The 20,894-nt window shown below is 33.4% G+C and overlaps 2 protein-coding genes across 3 annotated transcripts in view; one reads left to right on the top strand and one right to left on the bottom strand.

Moving 5' to 3' along the window:
- LOC145724146 (thrombospondin type-1 domain-containing protein 4-like) overlaps window positions 1-20,894 on the bottom strand; it is an 84,389-nt gene that overhangs the window by 49,242 nt on the left and 14,253 nt on the right. The window contains exon 2 of the mRNA XM_081972263.1: window positions 5,762-5,855. Coding sequence (XP_081828389.1) covers window positions 5,762-5,855 — 94 coding nt within the window. The remainder of the gene's footprint in view (window positions 1-5,761; window positions 5,856-20,894) is intronic.
- LOC145724160 (gustatory and odorant receptor 22-like) lies at window positions 447-12,343 on the top strand. 2 transcript variants are annotated; one of them, XM_081972286.1, is made up of 6 exons: window positions 447-605; window positions 8,694-9,186; window positions 9,238-9,586; window positions 9,712-9,925; window positions 9,979-10,123; window positions 12,147-12,343. In XM_081972286.1, the coding sequence occupies exons 1-6, from the start codon at window positions 511-513 to the stop codon at window positions 12,279-12,281; spliced, it is 1,431 nt and encodes a 476-aa protein (XP_081828412.1). In that variant the 5' UTR covers window positions 447-510; the 3' UTR covers window positions 12,282-12,343. The 2 variants fall into 2 exon arrangements, with proteins under 2 accessions (XP_081828412.1, XP_081828413.1); XM_081972287.1 differs by lacking the exon at window positions 447-605 and adding an exon at window positions 2,949-3,075.

Below are 20,894 nucleotides of genomic sequence, written 5' to 3'. Positions count from 1 at the left end.
TTTCCGGTCAAAACATCTTAAATCCATACACCCTGTATACATGCCGCTTGAAAAAAAAATAGTATACGTTACACGGACGTAGAAAGCGATTATTGTGCTTCACTCAATTCCAAACTCAGCACAATAATCGCCTCTTTTTACGCCTAATAACATAATATACTTTATACATACTAATAATTTATATAACATGTTAAATCTTTGTCGGCTCTATCCACGCCTCTCTTTATTATTAACAGTTTCTCGCTGTCGACTAGTTAATTATTGGTTTTCCATATAAATTGGGCAAATAACGAAGCTTTGCGTGGATCTCAATTTCTCAGACTGTTTGTTTTAATTACCTGCTGTTTATAATTAAACCGTTTAATCATCCGAGGAATTTTTGCTTTTAAAGAAACGCGCAATTTTTTCGGTCGGATTTACGCATGCACGCCGCTCACGTTCTCCGGTTTGATGAATAGAAAACGACTCTGAGCAACGATAACAATTCATCGCACAAAGGGTCCATTATTTATGCCTAACGAGTCCGGTATAAACTGTATTATCTGTCATAATATCGATGTCGGCTGGTTCTCTTTTCTACCGTACCCCGTCGAGGTTCCGATACCGTAAGTGAATTCGTAATTCGGTACCGCCTTGTATATTATGAATGTATACAATTGTTTGTTCACCAGAAATAAGTAGAACAGTGTCATTTTTTCAATTTACAAATGATTGTATTTTAATTTAATGAACTTGCACGAGTTGTAGTGTGCTTCAACCTATTGAGTATATCCACTGACAGCTTCTTCAATCATTAACCTTAAATGCTACGAATAATAAATAGTCTGCATTACTGAAAATTCAAGTTACCTCCAAAAGCAAAGGTATATAGATCAATGCGATTTTTGCTAACTTGTGCTCGATTTTTGTGACAGGAACCTTCCACAGCTGTCTTCGTTTCTTAACTACAGGGTGATTTTGAAAATATGACAATTTGAAACCCCCCTCGTATTTCCTTTATTATTAGAAACGCAGAAAAGCTACAAATGTAGAATTTAAATATTTAATTCGTTTTTTTTCTGGAGTACCTACATCGTTTTAAAGAGATGGACCAACCGTGTATTAAACTTGGATAGAGTCTTTTCAAGCACTTTTTGTGTGTTAAACATATTTTTAAAATCACTGTGTAGCTCACACCATCATTATTATTTCTTTCTCTAGGCTCTCAGGCATTTGATTATGATCTCCTACTTTGAACCATTTGATCAAATTTACTAGGATATAGGATCCCACTATTTTTCCACACATTGAAAACCGTTATCCTACAGCAACAGTGCACGTTAAAGTTAAAGCTCAAAAGCGATTCGAACTCGACAAAATTCCTAATTTTCCGCGCAGTTGATTCCGTTAATTCGACAATGAGTTGCGTCATCGGCAAAAAGGATCGCCCGGTATGTCGGCTCGCGTTGTTTGATAAATGATTCCGTTTTCCTTTCCTTTTCTTCTTCGCTTTTTGGTTTCTTTTTCCCATTTCGTCCTGTGGTCTGCTGCAATTATTTTAAATGGCTCGGGCACAATGTATAGGAAGTGTTGTGGTTAAGGCTCCCAAACCCGGATTGTGTCAGCGCTGATGGTTGATTTACCGGCATATTTTAAATTACTTTCTCGCTCAGACTATAAATAGAGCAATTAATGCGATCTATGTGATGCCGTGACACTGGATTTTTGTGAAGCTCAATAATTAAATTCGCGTACGCTTATGCGGTCGATAACCTTTTACGGTTAAAGACCCTTAAATTTTGTTGTTTATTTTTTTCACACACATAAACTTTGTAGACCTAGTTTTGCGAATCAAACGACCGTTAATAGTCGTATTTGTTTTCATTTGAAATTACCAGCACCGCGGTTTAATTTATACGTACACACTCTAGGGAATAATCAAATTACAAAATACTGGACGTTCATTCGTATTACATATTTTGCATATACAATGATGTATTAAAGTACGCTTTAAATATTCTCAGAAAATTTGTCTTTTATACTTTTGTGATTTATAACTTAACTTATATCATATAACGTTCTTCTGGTTAAAGTACTAAATTATTCAATTTTCTGTAATGGGTAGCTTTTAGAATAAATTTACATAAGTTGCCATAAATTGACCCGATCTATCTCCGAAGAACTTATAAGTATGTATAACTGTGGTATAACTTTGCAATTTGTGTAATTTTTAAACTGAATAACCAATATTTCATCCACTACGTAATATATACAGTATGTCCTAAATTGGTGCCACACAAATTGCAATCTCGGTAACATAAATAGAGTCGGTTTAATGGGGAAAGTTTTAGAGATTTTTAAGCTCCAGTTATTCTGGAATTATGGAAAATTGGAAAAAGGCCATATAGTGCATTTTTAATATTTGTTTACAGATTCTTAACAAAAAAAGTTAAACATTATGAAAGACCGTTTTTACGTAGAAAACCATCGTGTTTAGATCTGTGTGTATCTTAGTTGGCTTTGGAAAAATTGGCCGCCATTCCGAAAAACAAGAGATAATCATTGTCAAACTGTCAAAATGTGCCAAAGCACCGCCCTCTATACGACGTTGTTCGTCGGGTTTTCGTTTTATACACAAACGTATGCAGATGTAGTAAGAAATATGTTTTTTTTTTAAATTATTTCGTGTAGTTGATTGCAAGTTGTGAGTGAAAAATCAAAGAAAGGTTTATTCCTGATCGAGATATGTATTGGCGTTTCAAGATAAGAGATACTCCCTCTGGTGATCAGTTTTGAAAACAGTTTCGGGCATTCCAGCTGTCATTTCTTCGTTTGTTTACGTTGATTTTGGTTAGGAATTTAGCACTGGTTTCATAAATCTGAAGTGACAGTGTCGTATTATTTAAAATGTTAGGTTAGGAACGGGTTGCCCAATTTTAGTTTAACTGGCGCTGCAATCTTAACTTTTTATACACAATCAAGTCCAGCCTAAAAATTGAAAAATTGGTTAGAACATTTGTCCTGGAAAGTACAACACACAGCAAACTAGTTTAAACACTGTTCAATACAAGAAAATCGGTAAATCCTTGAAACTAGGTAAGTAAAACTGGTAAATGGTTCTTATGTTATTACCAAGAACATTCATTCAAAATTATTTTTGTTGCTCTCACAATGAAGGATGCTTTAAAATAAACCTCACGTATCTGCGCATGTAACAAGTACCTAATAAGTCTACTGTACTAGAAAGCACTTGTACCTACCATTGAGTATGTTGGAGTAAAATCGTCCCACTTCAAAGTGTTCAACCACTGTTGAGTTAGATCCGGTTTTTTGTAAAGTAAAAAACTGACACGATTGGGCTTTTTCCTGAATTGCTGTGACAATGTGGCTTGAAAAACTTATAAACGGCAGCAAACAAAAATAACTTACGCAAATAACCTCAAGTCTTGATTTTAAACCGTAAAAATTCATCTAATCCTCACAAAACTCAATTTCCACAATACAAACAAACTGTCACCACTATTTCCGCCATATTGGAATTTTTGACAAGCACCTTCTAGGCTTTCTCGTATAGTAGGCGGTGGCCAAAGGCAAAGGGATGGGGGATTCAATTGTCAAAGGAGGAGATTTTTAAATGTCATTTGTTTCTCAAAGGGTAGGAATGGGATTGTGAAAACACCTGGTGCATATTAACTATTTTTTAACATCATTTGTTTTACCTTGTTAACATTTGAAGTTTGACAGTTGCAAATAAAACTTTTTTTTGGTGTCACGTGACTGCTTTAACTAAATTTTTTCAATTTGAACTTTGACAGTTTCAAATTTATTTTTTCAGGCTCTTTTACTGAATTTACACTTTGAAAGTTTTAATCTGACTTTTCGCAACATTTTAACGTACAAAATTGTATTTATTAAGGTCACGTGACTGTTTTAATCATTTTTAAACTCAATTTCTTTATCAATGTGAACTTTGAGAGATTTATGTTGATGTCCTAGAAAATGTTGAATTTCAAAACTGTGTTCATTAAGGTCACGTGACTGTTTTTTTTATTTGCACATATTTTTAAAGACATTTTCTTGTCTTAATTCAAATTGTGCTCATTAGGAAATAAAATTTGCTTTAGTCATTTACTTTTTCCATAATTCATTTTGTATCTAGGAAGCTGATCTGATGTACTAGACTTGTGCAGTTAATATGATAACATTTATAAGATACCATTCTCCGGTTCATAAAAATTGATATATCTAGTCCGTCCCTGCCAAGCCACTCATTACATCATACTGGTATTTGATCTGGAATGACCTTATAAATTCTCCAGACCCAACAATTCCTGTTCAGCATGGACATACATAATTTAATCGGAACAAATTCGAGTTGGACTCGGCTAGTTAAAGGCGACGCAATTCTAGGAAACCATGTGAGGTCTGTTTAATGTCATCGAAACATCGTCCATATGATTTACAATACGAAATTCCACGGTACGATATAGTTTTTCGGTTACGCGATACTGTTTTCCGTAAATTAATCGGCCTCAATTAAAAGTACGTCGGCTCAAAACGAGGCGGACGATAATATTCGGCTTCAACGAGAAGATTTTGTAAAGGAAGACGGATCGTTGCTTGTTATCTTATCTTCCGATTTCTTTAAGGTGGTAATTGGTTAATTTCGGTCGTAAATCTTCTCTTACAACGTGTGAAGCTTTGTTAATGTTGCCAGAGCAAACACGCCGCAAAGAGTTGAAGAAATGTTCCTGGTCGTAAATATGTCAGATTGAAAAATAGAGCAATCAGATACGTTGTTGTCACAATGCTGTATAAACTCTATTTAAATATGAATCTGGCCAGAAGTTGCCAAAATTTGTTTTTATTCTCTCTATTTGCACTTTTTCACAGTTGAAATAATTTTACTTTTTTTTACAATATCTCAAGTTTCATTTTAACGTAACTGGTTCTTTCCAACCACTTATTGCAGGAAAGTTGTATTGTTGTGTATTGTTATTCTCTTCTTGCAATGATAAATATGTACCATTTCATAGTCTTTCTTATATCTTCTCTTTTCTACTTTCAATTCTTCTTCTTTCAATCTAGTAGAAATATTATCTTTGACAAGAATATTGTCCACTTTTGACGCCTTTTTTTCTTTATTTTGAGTTCTCCTTCTTTTTTAATCTGGTAGAAAGATCTGCTACATTTTCGGCTATGTAGTACTACTACAAAAGTACTACCACGCATTATGTGTTCAAAAGAGTAAACATTGTTTTTGAACCACCTTTTATATGCACCCTTTTTTCACTATCTCTTATTAATTATTGCCTGAGTCGGCAAGTTGTATACTTAAGAGCAAAATGACTGGATTATCAAACAATTCAGGATTAAAAAATTTGCTAAGATATTATATCACTATATTCTAAAAAAAAATCGTTCATTCAAACTAACTCTTTTCATAGTTTCTTACTCTTGACTCTCAACACTCTACAGAATAGAGTCTTATATTCTTCTCTATGTAATTTTTACTGACCAATTGGTCTTATTTTGGTTTCTGTACTCTCAATATGTTGGACATCCTTTGGATAATAAATAATTTGTAGTACTTGACTTAATTTGTTCTCCTTCTTCCTGATTTTCTGATTTGTCAAAAGTTTTCAACTTATTCATAGAACTTCTAAAAGTGGGAAAAACACAGACAAAAAACAATATAAAAAAACAATATATTTATGGCCAAAAACCAAAATTAAATTTTTGGCTTTTATTTAAAAAGTCTAAGCAATATAAAATAACTTACCTTTGGAGGATATTTGGAGTATTTCTTGTCTTTTTTGGGAGTATCGGCTTTTTGGGCCACACACAGATCAATGAAGGCGACCAATGTCGTGGCCCTGCAACAAAATAAATACAAATTATTGTTTACATCGTTGTTTCCTGTTAATAAAACGTCGATATAAATCTCCACCATACGCCCACAGTACAATAATATGGGACATCCGATATGTACTCGCCAATTAAAAATAATTGAAGAGCATCGAACAAAAAGGTGCTTTTATAGAACGCTTTGTATTTTACCAGGCAATTAGGCTCAATAGGTACTGACTTATTAATATCAGATGGGCAGTTCCATATTGGGATGATTGATCGTTGGAGCTATTAAAATTGCTCAAATAATTAATCTGCATTTCTCGCCTGACACCACCAGTGACGTACGTCGATTTGCTGCATTCGAGCTGTCTTAGCAAATTGACGTGGCAACGCCAATGATCTACGAGATCTTTACGTATTCATAAAGCGCAACGAAAATTATTTCCAAGAAAGAAAATGAAGACTTATTCACGTTTCTTCGGCTAAATGCGGTGGCTGATCAAGATTGATCATTTCTAATAAACGGATGACTAGTTTTAATTAATCTCAGCGGGCCGAGACAAAGGTGAGATTACGGTAAGTTTACCGCACTCGTGCGTGTATAAGAATGGTGTTCTTATCTTTGGCAAGCATCGGGAACGTTGTACTAATCGATCATCTCTGCTTTGACAACGTGTGTTTTTGATTATGATCGTTTGCAATTCGAGATTTTAACTTGTTTATGTAAATGTCTGTCCGTTAAGGTTGTCAAAGTTACGTGTCTTGATTAAGATAATAATAATTTGCGATTGAAACAGGTTATTTGTCTTTAGGTATAACAAAATATTACGTAACGTATAATAAACTGGGTAACTGATGTCAAGACTATACAGGGTGGTCCAGTTTAAATGTCAATAATTTACCATTCGATAGCCCATCAAAAAAAATAAGTATACATACACTATGTCATTTTCCTGAAAAATGCTTCTCAAGGAAAATCGGTTTCTTGTCATAACTGTCATACCGCTGGAGCAATAATGGTTTTCATTTTTCTGCCTTATTCTCTACGTCACTCGATATTTTGCAAAAATTTCAGTTTTTTTTTACTTTACTTGTTCAATTTGACAAATAAACTATCTCTTATAAAATTCTGATTTGAAACTTCGTTTACGGGATAATTGAGTTATTACGTTCAAAGGCCCAAAACCAACTCAACCCAACTTAAAAATTGTCTTGAAAATGATGAAAATTTACTTAAGAAGCTTAAAAAATGTCTTTGTAGCCAGTTTTCATAGTTTCCAGACAAATTGAAATGCTTTAGTTTTGAAAATTGACTTAGAAACCAGTAAATTTACTTTGAAACGGTGAAAATTGACTTGAGAGGCTTAAAAATTGTATTTGTAACCAGTTTTCAGACAAATTGAAAGACTTTAGCCTTGACAATTGACTTGGAAACTATGAAAATTGACTTGAGAGGCTTAAAAACTCTCTTTCAGTTGGTCGTTATAGTTTTCAGATAAGTTAAAAACTTTAGTAGTGAAAATTGACTTGTAGCCATGAAAAACTACTTTATCGAGAATTTTTGACTACAAATTCACACATTTCAACATTGAAAATTCTTGAACATCAAAAAGTGACTCTGAACCAATGAAAAGTGACATCAAAAGCTTAAAATTTGGATTTGAAGTAAGTTTTCATAATTTGAAAATACATTTCAATATTTTAGTCTTGAAAATAGTCTTAAATACAGGATATTGACATTAGATTTATGAAAATTGACTTGAAGACTAACTTTTCAAGTTTTTTACTTTGCTTTTAAATATTTTCCATAGGCTTAAACATGCCATTTCACGCCTTGTCAGTATTAAATTGACTGCTAGACGCTTCACTGTACTTTAAGACTGAAAAATCGAATTTTAAACAATTTTTTATAGTAAAAGTTAAGTTTCAGACACTTCATTTATGAAAGTAAACAATTTTGGCATTAAATGCTACGTCTTGAACACTAATTTTTAGAATTAAAATAGTTCGAAAATTCGGACTGTTACCAGAGTTTAAATGAATAAAAAAAAAATTTGATTGAATGATCAGTTTTACACTACTTATAGTCTAAAAAATTGAACGCCAGTAAACATTAGTCCAAAAATCCTGTTTTTTGACTATTTTCAGTGTCAAAAATTAACTCGTTAACCTCACAGATGACCAGATTTGAATCCTTTTGAACCATTTTAAAGTAAATAATACAATAACCCAAGTAGACATTTTTGTCAATTTTGAATAATATCCAGTGAGCGTAGAAAATAAAGACTATCCCCCTATATCGACGCATCTAAACAATTTTGAAGAATGTCATTTACATCTAAAACTAGACCAAACGTCTGGCAACGTGGCATATTTAACGTCAAATGACCATGTTCACATCGTCTAAAACTCGATCCGATTTTTCCATCGGATGAAAATAACCTTGATTCAATCTTGTCTATCCTCTTTACTTTAAATTAGGTTAGAAAAGCATAAGAACTAATCTAAAGATGGTCACATTTAACCCGTAGGCTACTAATATTATTTAAAAATGAAGAAAACTGGTAAAACGCATATTGTTGTAGATTTAACCAAATTGATCTATTTACTACTGTGGTGGTCACATGTCATTGTTGTCATTTCAATCCGGATTGGTTTTGAAACCTGTACACATCGCTAAAAACATAGTTCAATCCACTTTAAGGACAATATTGAACTGAATTACTCTATCGGATCAAAATTTCAATCTGTGTACGTGTATACATGAACGTTTTTGAAGTAATTTTCTACCTTTGACACAGAAAAAAATACTATCATTTTTATAGATCATTCTTTATCCATTTGTGTTCAATTTGTTCTAGATATTTGATCATGGATCTAAATCCACAATACCTTCATCCTTATATTCCTCCTCTTGAAGTTTCGAGACGTAAAAGTGACAACATCAGGATCGTGACGCCCACAAGTTTTCGGCCTGAACACGAACCTGACGACGAGCTTTTGGAGAAACTGGATCGGTACGACAGTTTCTACGACACCACCAAAAGTTTGCTGGTACTTTTCCAAGTAATGGGTGTCATGCCCATTGAGCGACAGCAAGGAAAAACCATCTTCAGGTGGTTCTCGGCGGTGACCTGTTGGGCGTACTTCATTTACATTGTAGAAACCATTTTTGTGAGCATTGTGTTCAAAGAAAGGTTACTTTTAATCGTTAAACCGGGAAAACGATTCGACGAGTATATCTACGGGGTGATTTTCCTAAGTATTTTAATTCCACATTTTTTGCTACCATTAGGAGCGTGGAGAAATGGACACCAAGTGGCTAAATTCAAAAACATGTGGACCAAATTTCAGGTAGGTTTATTTAATATAGTATTTCTCCAGTGTTGATAACTGTTATTCTAGTTAAAGTACTACAAAATGACTGGTATTCCCATAATATTCCACAATCTGACGTTAATCACCTATTCGCTGTGTATCTTCTCTTGGGTTGTGGGGATTCTGGTGATGTTGGCCCAGTACTATCTGCAACCGGACATGCTCTTGTGGCACACATTTGGGTACTACCATATCTTAGCTATGCTGAACTGCCTGTGTTCCTTGTGGTACATCAATTGTACCGCAAAAGGACGGGCTGCAGGGTGGATAGCAGAAAACTTGTCTCTTGCTTTGGAGTCTAAAGAGGATGCCGCTAAGAAATTGAATGATTACAGGGAGTTGTGGGTGGATTTGTCTCATATGATGCAACAACTAGGTAAATTTATAATCTGATTTTTTTATACCAACAAAGCAAGTGTCAAATATAAGATTAATGGTCAAGATTGGCCTGACAGAGATACTTGGTTTGGCCAGCTGTATTACATGGTAGTGCAATTTCAGGTACGGCTTATAGTGGCATGTACGCCTTGTACTGTCTGCTGGTACTGCTCACGACCATAGTAGCGACTTATGGGTGTTTAACAGAAATCCTCGATCACGGGCTGTCGTTCAAAGAAGCGGGCCTGTTCCTTATTGCCTTTTACTGCGTCACGTTGTTATGCATCATTTGCAACGAAGCCCATGCCGCCTCCAGGAAAATGGGGCCGGAATTTCGGTAAATGCTCGCACAGATGACATTTTTTATGAAAAAAAAATTGATTTGTTTAGGGAAAGACTTCTCAATGTCAATTTATCATCGGTGGATGTGCGCACCAGGCAGGAAGTACACATGTTCTTAACCGCCATTGAGAAAAATCCACCAGTTATGAATCTGAACGGTTACGCCAATATTAATAGGAAACTAATATCTTCAGTAAGTAGGTTGAGAGCAAAAATATTTTTTTGCCTTCCCTGTAGTTTTAATAGTCAAAATAATGTTGATTTATACTGACAATCAAGGAAAGTTAGAATGACGTCACATGTAGCTGAAGTTTTTGATAATTTATTGCCACTGTCAAATACCATCTTGTTTTTCAATTTGTTATACTGTTGGAGAATTTGGATCTTTTTGCATTTTGAATCTTTAAAAACTAAATAAAATTAAGCGAGAGAGAATAGTTTACAAAAAAGTTATTTTTGTCAACTGTCAAAAAAGTCAATCCAAAACGTTGAAAGTACTCGCAACCCTAAAAAGTACCTTTCAATCTGAAACTTTAGAGAAAAAAATGTACAAATTTAAATTCTAAGCTTGCATAATACAATTTTGAGTCCGGAAAATCGCGATTCCAAAATGCCTGACAAAAACAAAGAAATTTTGAAAATTTTAATTCAATTGCGTTTCTTCTGATGACGAAAAATTCTTAATACGTAATTAAGGTATCCTGTATTAAGGGCCGATTGCACTGACGTATTTAATGGCAACCTAAGCCAAGTTTTGATTTGACTGTAACATTTTGCAACTGAATTGTCACAGTCAAACTATATCTTAACTTAGGTAGAGCATCTTTAAATACGTTAGTACAACCTGCCATATAAGGCAAGATAGGAAATTTTCACTTATTTCTTATACTTTAACTTTTTCCAAGATAGCAATAGTAAATGGTATATTTTAGACACCCTATATACAGCACATACAGGTGTGGTAAATCCAAAACCGACCATAGGTAAACCGCGTAACGGACAGAGAAACGTACATTATTGTATGCGCGGGACTAAGACAGAAAACGAAAAAAATATCAAGTAGGCCATATTTTCAGCGCGCTGTTGCCAAACGCCAAGTTATTTTGTCGACGGTATTTGAGTGATACTTGGCGTTTGGCAACAGCGCGCTGAAAATATGGCCTACTTGATATTTTTTTCGTTTTCTGTCTTAGTCCCGCGCATACAATAATGTACGTTTCTCTGTCCGTTACGCGGTTTTCCTATGGTCGGTTTTGGATTTACCACACCTGTATATTTTGACCATTTAAATATAGGTATTATTTGATATTTTCCATATTTTTATATACGTATGATTAACATAAAAAAAGCCAGCAATAGTGCCAACATTTTGTCTCACTTAAATTACACAAACACAGAAGAAACGCATGTAATGACGCACAATTTGCCTTGATTTGAGGCATATCATTTTCATGAAAAGACAATACAAATTTTGTGGATGAACATTATTTAGAAAAATACCACATCACTACTAACATAAAACATCTTCTGGTAAGTAAAAATTAATTTGGGTACCGCCCAATACGTGTAAAACAATATTGGTACCAATCCTTTAAACTGGGGGCGCACCTACACGTATCGTTCGCAATAAAAACTTAAACGTATTGACTTTATTAAGTTGATTCTTCAAAATTTTCGAGTAATGGAAATTATCGGGGCGCATCAGAATGAATGGAACATGAGCGACCTAGAAGTACCATGAATTATTTATGGATTGATGTCCGAGTTCATTTACATTTGAAAATCAATTCCCCAATTTTACATTTTTCTATTATATTATGCACTATGAAATGTATTTTGTCTGGGTCTAGACTGGGAGTTCAGGGAAAATGGTAATAAATTATGGAACAATTGTTGACTTTAACAGAGAGTCGTTTCTTGGGACACTCTATACAAGAAATGTGCTTCAACCGGAAGTAAACTCTTCTTGTTTACGCATACAGTAGTCCGCGACCACCTAGAAGGGAAGATATCTCAATTTTTTCCTGCTCTTGTAATTGTAAACTACACGCGAAACCTTTTAATTCGAAACGTCACGACACCCAGTAATTACTTGTTGCAATCGCGGGGGGGGCGCAACGATCAATTACTGGAGGAATCGAGTTGATTTTTTTCTGAATTAATTTCTTCTCTCTCTATATAGGGAAATTATTACGTCAACATGTATTTTCTTGCAGACAGTTACTTCAGCGGCCACCTATTTGGTTATGTTGATGCAGTTCCGCTTGACTTTGATGAGAAACGCCGCCATCGCCAATCGGAAGGGTAATGCTACTATGATTGGTCATCAAAATGCTTCGTTTGGATTTTAAGCCATTTTGACTGCACCCTTTAGTGATGTTAAATTGTTTTACGAATAAAAAGTAGAAATATGTTTATTTGTTGCAAGAAAATCAAAAAATCAAACTAGCACAGTATGAAAAAATCCTTTACAATTTTGAAACTATATTGTAGAAAAACAAAAAAAGGGTTGTTCTATATGTTTGTTGAGACGAGTTACTCATTTTTTCTTTGTTTATTGGGTCTTCTGTCTCACACAAAAAAAGGTTTGTTGGGAAAATGGAATTTCGCACTATTTTCAACTAAGTTGAAAATAACATTAACCTAGTCGTTCCAACACAAGACCACTGACTTAGACTCGGTCTTGTTACCTAAAAACGCCGACGTTTCAGTGGAAAATCTACCACCGTCTTCAGAGAATCTAAAAAAGAAAGAACACAACGGCAGAACACAGAAAACAACAACTTAATAAATATTAAACCTGATAATGTTCAATTTGGAACTCTGAGAAGGGTTTTGTCAATAAAAATTGACATAAATTTTGACTTTTGTCATTCCAATAGGAAAGGTTATCTATTGTTGTAGTGAAAGCTGGGTTTTATAATGAAAACAAAATTACAAGAAATTTCAGTTTTGTTTGATATGACCAATTGTTATCTCCTCCTCTAGAATATTTAACAAAGTTTGGTCAATATTAATAGAGCATGTAGCAACACAGGAGTCATGGTTTAATCTAATATATGCACTTTCTTTTATTTTACGTCTTTTTGAAAAAGTTTTTTTGTCTATGATACTACATTCATTCCATTTGACTCTATGATCATTATCAAACGCGTGTTGGCATATATTAGATTTGTGACAGTCTCCAGTTCTTAAATAATTTTGGTGCTCTTTAATACGTTTTTTTAAAGGTCTGGAGGTTTCACCAATATAAAATTGATTGCATTCGCAAGGAATTTTATATACCAGGTGTCCAAGAGCACCCTGGACATAGGAGATTAACATGGGAAAACGGTTTTGATTTTTTTGCGCCTGTACGGTTTATTTGATTGAAAAATCGTATTAATGAAAGTTGTAGTACCTATCACGGACTAGTTTTCTGTATTTTTTTCAGATCTCTAACTTGAGCCCTTTCGTCGTAAAACACGAACAAAAATGAGAAAATTTAAACTTTTGGCCTGCACTGTATAGGCGGTTGTCGGGCAACGGGTAAACAGATCATTGTTGCTGGTACGGTTGCTCGACAACCGCCTATACAGTGCAGGTAAAAAGTTAAAATGTTCTCATTTTTGTTCGTGTTTTACGACGAAAGGGCTCAAGTTAGAGATCTGAAAAAAATACAGAAAACTAGTCCGTGATAGGTACTACAAGTTTCATTAATACGATTTTTCAATCAAATCAACCATACAGGCGCAAAAAAATCAAAACCGTTTTCCCATGTTAATCTCCTATGTCCAGGGTGCTCTTGGACACCTGGTATAACGTTTCTTGTAGATTCATTTTCATTGTGAGGTTTTGTTTTAGTTAAGTGTGATCTTAATGTGTTTTGAGTTCTAAATATTGTTCTGATGTTATATTTTTTAGCTATTCGTTTGATTTTGTCAGAAATACCTGGAAAATAACGAATAAAAAGGTTAGTAAAAGGTAAAATTTGATTTTGATTTCCAGATTGTTTTGGATGTTCTAAATCCCTAAAACATTTATTAATAAATGTTTCAGGATAGTCATTTTCTTTTAGAACATTTTGAATGAATAATTTTTCTTTATTAAATTGTTCATTTTTGCAAATAATTTTGGCTCTATCAAAGAAACTTTTTACAATACATACCTTTTTTTACCATTATTGGATAGTTGGATTTGTAGTTTAAATATCTATTTGTGTGGGTTGGTTTTCTGTATACTTTTGTTTCAAATTTGTTTATGTCTTTTTTGATTAGAATGTCTAAGAAAGTTCGTTATTTTGTTCAGTTTCTGTTGTAAATTTGATTGTGGGTTGTATTGAGTTTATGTGAGTTAGAAATTGTTTGAGATGATCATTACCGAATGGATATATTGAGAAAACACCATCAATATATCTCCACCAGATTGTTGGTTTATAATTGAAATTATTAATGTTATTTTCTTCGAAATGTTCCATAAAAAGATTACTTAATATTGGAGACAATGGAGAACCCATTGCCATTCCAGAATTTTGTAAGCCATTGAAAAGGGTAATTTTGAAAAACTGTTTATCCAAAATATCTCAAAAACTATTGCCCCTTTAAAAGGTTAAAAGTTTTATCTACTAAGTTTAAGTTCTATCTGTTATGTTTTACCATATCACTCTAAAGTAATAAAATGTGTATAGTTTTAAATTTGTTACCATATTCAAATTCAAACTGCATTTGTACGAGTCATGTGTGTTTTGAGAAATTTTAGCATTTACCTTAAAATTGTACAAAACTTTTAAAATCAAAACTCGATTTTTTATTGGTCACGTGACAACTTTAGATTTAGATGCACATGGCAATCAGAAAATATGGTCTTCAGGTGACTTTTATATTAATAAGCAAATAGTTATACTTTTTAAAAAAGGAGCCTCACTCACTAACAAATATTTTCTAAATATTACTTAGAACATACTTTTCTCCAAAACCATTGATAAAATATAAAATGTATTAAAGTTACTAGATTATCTGTAAATTCGGTAACATTTTTCACTTTTGTAATGCAGCAAAATGAAGACCGATTACCGAAGACCATTCTTTCCTTAGGGATTGTCAAATTTAGTAGGCATTAATTTGCCAAAAAAATCCTTTGTTTAAAATAACAATAACTTTGTATGAAATAGTACATAAACCATGCAATTTTTCGCTTCACTAAAGTATTAAACACACAAAATATAAGGAAGACGTTTTCAAGAACCTGTCAAATTTAGTATGCGTGGTTGCATAACATTAAGTAAACAGAAAGTTGTATTGGGGATTTTAAGAAACTGTCATTATCAGCTGTTTTCTTAGACACTCCAGCAAATCAACTGTTTTTTGAAGGACAAAGAAAATTCTAACTTTTATATGGGAAATCACTTTTATATTACGTTTTTTTCCTTTATTTACCGGTATGATAAAGTAAAATTAAGTGTGACCAGAAAACTCGAAAACACTTGCTTACATCTTTAAAAAAATAGAAAATAGAATGTTCAGACAAAATCTATGTAACACACACATGTGGCTAATATTTATTAGTAAACCTTCCTTTTCAGTCAAAACTATTCAGGAAGGTCAACATTCATGAGAAACGATGACATCATTGACGTAAACCTAAACGGGAGTTGGCTATATCGAATTAACGTTTGCTGAAAGATATATTAAACGAGCGCAATAATTATTTTTGTAATGGCGTACCACCAATGTTTATTAACGATTTTTAATCAGTATAGTAATTACTAGTCACAGTTATTTAAAAGAATACCACTGACCAGTACTATTTTTAGCTGGGTGGTATTCAAGCACGCGAAACATGAGAACATTCATGACTGAAACGTGCCCATTGAACCGCTTAGTTATGGGTGCTCCCTTGTGAGGATTCCATACTGCCTGATATAATTTAGAGTAAAATCGGAAAAATGGCAGGTTCGTGACAAGTCTTATTGATTCTTCAGCATCCGAAGATGCTGGAAGCTATCAAGGAGGTACTGCGAGATTTAATTTAACGGCGTCTTTCGATTACAATCTCGACACGAATAGCCTTTGTAATTTTCGAACGTTCCGTTTCAGTTTGTCGTCTTCCTCGTTGTGAACGTAGAAATTGAAAGTGGAATTCGTCAAGCTTAAAGTGACGTTAAAGATAAAACAACGCCTAAAACAAATCTAATTTGCTTGTTAAGCTCCAGTTGCGACATCGATGTTCAGTTAGGCACATGTGTAAATGCTCGAGCGAAAGAGCACTTAAACGTCACTTTGATACGTGAATTAACAGTTCGCAGCGATAAAATCGAGGATTTTTTCTGTCCTGTCAGAAGGATGACGCTCTTGGAAGTATATTGGTGTTTTTTTATAGCTTTTAGAGTTGATTGGAATTCTTGATATGAATCAAAAATTGGAACATTTCAAGGATTTCGTAGTTCAAGTGCTTAATTTAAGCAATGCACTTTTCTGGAAATATTTATGTAAGTTTGACCAATCTTTAAGAGAAAATATTGGAAATTTCAAATTAAGAAGGTGGTCAAAATTCAATAAATCCTTGTATACAGGGTAATTCAAATTCGAATTCAAATCTCAGAAAGCATAAGAGATACGAGAAAGTTTAATTTGGGGTAAAGTTGCGTAATTTAAAGCTCAACCAAATGCTGTTTTAAAAATTCCGAAATATTTTTAACCTTATTTGAAGACATATCCCAAAACTAAAAGCATCTTTTCATTGCCACTTTTCCCCAGCTTTTGGATAATGGATTCAAATTTACCCCACAACGTTTCGTTTTTTGGCACTCAACTTTCTTTTTTCTTATGGGCGCTATATTGGATTTTTAGCCCACCAAATAATACGTTTTATTCTGATATTAGTGATACATAATAACTTATAATTTGCTTCATAAATGAGAAAATAATTCAATAAAAACTAATTTTACTTTAGTTGGCTTTGAGTTGAAAAACATATGAAAAGTTATTTTTTGTTGATGAGTTTTACTAAACCCAAGTAGACAAATTATACTATCTACCAATGTTGTGCCTTCATAGTGCTCTAATCCAATCAATCAGGAATACATGCTTTTGAAAATACAGGTTGTTCAAAAAATAATAGTATTTAATGAAATATGTGCTCATAAAATGTCTGTGATCTACAGATAGTTTGCAAATATTTATTTTAAATCCCCAGAAGTCAAAAATCAGAGACATTCTATTAATCGAAGATGATTTTTTAAACTTCAAAGTCTAAAATGTAAATTAAACTTTATAAAAATCCATAAAACTTACTGGAATAAACCAAAAAACACAGTTTAAGTGTGGTTATATTGACATTTTTAAGACTATGGACAGTGGTTTTCAGCCCTAATAAGTCAAAAACATTGTAAAGATCGTAAAGGGCCTTAAAACTCGATTTTCCAAGTTGAAAACAGCCTTAAAGCACTAAAAACAGTCTAGATTTTTAAGAAATGCTCGAATTTTTGAAAACTGAAGTGTCTAGAGGTCTATTTAATAGTGAAGAAGCTTGAACTGACATTTTTAAGACAATGGACAGTGGCTTTCAGCCCTAATAAGTCAAAAACATTGTAAAGATCGTAAAAAGCCTTAAAACTCGCTTTTTCAGGCTGAAAACAGCATTAAAGCACTAAAAACAGTCTAGATTTTTAAGAAATGCTCGAATTTTTGAAAACTGAAGTGTCTAGAAGTCTATTTAATAGTGAAGAAGCTTGAACTGACATTTTTAAGACAATGGACAGTGGCTTTCAGCCCTAATAAGTCAAAAACATTGTAAAGATCGTAAAAAGCCTTAAAACTCGATTTTTCAGGCTGAAAACAGGCCTTAAAGGGCTTCGAGCTTAAGAAATGCTCGAATTTTTGAAAACTGCAGCGTCTGGAAGTCAATTTAACAGTGAAGAAGCTTGAAATGACATTTCAAGCAAATACTTATTTTAAATCCCCATAAGTCAAAAATCAGAGACATTCTATTTATCGAAAATGATTTTTTAAACTTCAAAGTCTAAAATGTAAATCAAACTTTATCAAACGAATCAACGAAAAAAAAGGGGAAGTATGGTTATATTGACTTTAAATAAAATAAAAGCATAATTGAAATTTTTGAAAGAAACAATTCGATCATGCAGGATTTTTATCTACCAAGGGAACTCTACTAACTATTTTTTAACATTGACTTTCATCACTCATTTCAGAATCGCCTGATTGCCCTCTGAAGATTGTAGGGAAAAATGAGTTTCTTGAAGATAACCCTTATTAATTAGAACAAGGACATTTATAATTCACCATAATTTTTGAACTATTGAAAAATATATTTAAAATAAATAATAACCTTACCCGAAGAATGACTTAAATCCTGAAGAGTTTGCGACTTATTAAACCGTAATATTTGGTTGAACTTTAAATTGAGCAACTTTGCCCCAATTTAAACTTTTTCGTACATTCAATCCGAAATGGTAGGGGTCAAATTTGAAATACCCTGTATACAAGGTGAGTTTTTTCGACGTTTAGAGAAGGTATTTCGGAAACTAGCAGAGCTACGAACTCGGTTAAATGGGGAAAGAATTGTAGTTTTAGAAGACGAGAATTCAAAACAGTTTTTCCTTTTTTTTTTTTAAATAATGGGTCACCAGATATTTAGCAAAAACCAAGGCAAGAATTTTTTTGTATTTTGCTGTGAATTGAGGGTTTCTAATTCTTGCAGGTGTTTTTCCATAGGTTGCCTTTATGTATTTTTCCTCTTTTCTTAATTGCCTATACTCTTCTTCGCCTTGTCTGGTTCCCCTGTTTGGATGGTTTTTTTGTGACATACAGTACACATGTTGTCAGACCCTTAATTGGAAAACTCTTTGATGCAGGTTTTCGGGATCAAGGCAGAGAACTTTTTACTGACTGCTCTTGAAGATTGAAAACTTAAAAGAGTCTATGGAAAACTTTTAGAGACTAACCATAGAAAACTATAAAAATGATGAGTGAGCTGAAATTCAAACACGTTTGCTCTATAAAAACTTTTGACTGACCAACTGCAATAAAATTGATTATGATGGACAGTGCTTCGTGTTTTTAGGTCCTTACCCCTTTATTTCTTTGATTTGATTGAATTTAGTTCCTTTTTCCAAAATGTACACATCTACTTATCAACATCTGTTGGCAACCCAAGGAAACTACTTTGAAGGGGACAATATTAATATTCGCAAAGTTTGCAAAATCTTGTTACCTTGCCCACACATCTTGTAAATGTTCGTTTGTCATGTATTTCAAATGAGTTTAACTTAATAATAATTATTGTGCAATAGTAATAAACATAAAATGGTGACAGACAGCTATAAAAAAAGCTGATATACTTTGTTACGTTTGCATATAAATTGAGTCGTTATTTGGAAAGTTGAATGACCTAATTGACCTATCAATAGTCAATAAAACTAGCCTCCGGTGACAGAAGCTGCATGTAATGTTGTCGGGCACAAGGCTCGGCTTCCTGTTTGGCATTTCAGAATGCGGTGCCCTGGCACTTATTAAATTCGCGACCTTTCAAACACCGGAACACCGCGGAATTGCTCGTTTTCAATACGGCGCTTCATTATTTGATATATTTATCCAGAGGGAAAAAAAGACGTTTCGATTGGATCCCGATATGGCCGTACCGCCGGTACTAATCGGTTTTCCTTGTTTCGCGTTGTTATACACGCTCAATTGAGCATTTATAAGAGCGTCATTAGGATGAGGGCGTCAGTTAAATGGAGACTAAATTGCGAGCCCCGGCTTCGGAATTATATTGCGGCTAATTGATTCGTGAGCGGTCAGATTTAATCGGGCTCGTTACACACAAATCCACAGAAAACATTATTTATTAAAACTATATTAATTTTATATTACATAAAATCGATTAAGCCGGAATTAAAAACAACCACAGCGGCGCGTTATCTAAAATAGAAAAATTCTTTACAACTTTACATAAATCAATCTTCGAATTAATTGAACGACGATAACCCTCTTGAATAAGAAAATGTGACATTTTGTCGGTGACCCAGTTTTGCTTCTTAAACATCTAGGGTCTTATGAATGGACACAATAATATGTTTACATTTATTAATAGTCGATAAACCGCAGTTTTACGGTATGGAGTAAACACAGACGATAAAAATAGCAGTGATGTGTATAGTAGAAAAACATTTTTTTTATGTACTAAAAAATTCCTAAAATTTTTTCACTGCTTTAATATAGGTCAGCCATATTTTTAGACTACAAGCCGTACTGAAATAACCTTATAAAGCATAAAGAGCTGACTTGACTGACTTTGCAATCTGAAACAGTTTAAACAAACCTAACGCTTGTTTAAGCCATTCATATTTTGGCTTAAGAAAACACATTTTTTTTCAACAACCCTTGAAGAACAAATGCAAGACCAAAAACTACAAAATATTGTCTTTAATGCCATTTCTTTTAGTTTATCGGAAAACTGACAGTTTGGCAAGGCCTTTCTAGGTACTCTAATGCCTTAATTTAGACTTTTTCAATGGAAAGTAACACAAATTGCACCAAGTTAACTTTCTTTCCATTACAAAGGTTTTCTAAACAATTAATTAACTTTTTATTTTGACACTTAATAACTAGATTATTTGGAGTTGCATCCAAAATCTATTACCGGATATTCAAGCTTTCCAAAGAAATTTGTTTTAAGGTTATAAATAAGCTTTCACCTTTTGACTACTAAAGAGTGCTAAAATCGGAGTGACACTCAATTTTACTGCAAAACTTCCTCATCTTATTTTATCAGACTGAGTGTTAAAATGAGAGAGGCATCGTAAACTCTCTAGTAAACTCTGACGCCAAATTACGTCTTTTGTATTTTGCAATTTTTCAAAAACAAACGAGTTAAGAGGGGACACAGATGAGAAAGTGTGAGAATTATTTATTGCAAATTTACGATACACTTAGCTAAGCCTAAATCTGTACAGTAAACTATACAGA

This window comes from Ips typographus, linkage group LG2, assembly GCF_016097725.1.
Source record: "Ips typographus isolate SLU linkage group LG2, UJ_Ityp_2.0, whole genome shotgun sequence".
NCBI lineage: Eukaryota > Metazoa > Arthropoda > Insecta > Coleoptera > Curculionidae > Ips > Ips typographus.
Note: the sequence above shows the minus strand (reverse complement) of the source record. Positions and strands in the feature narration are given on the sequence as shown.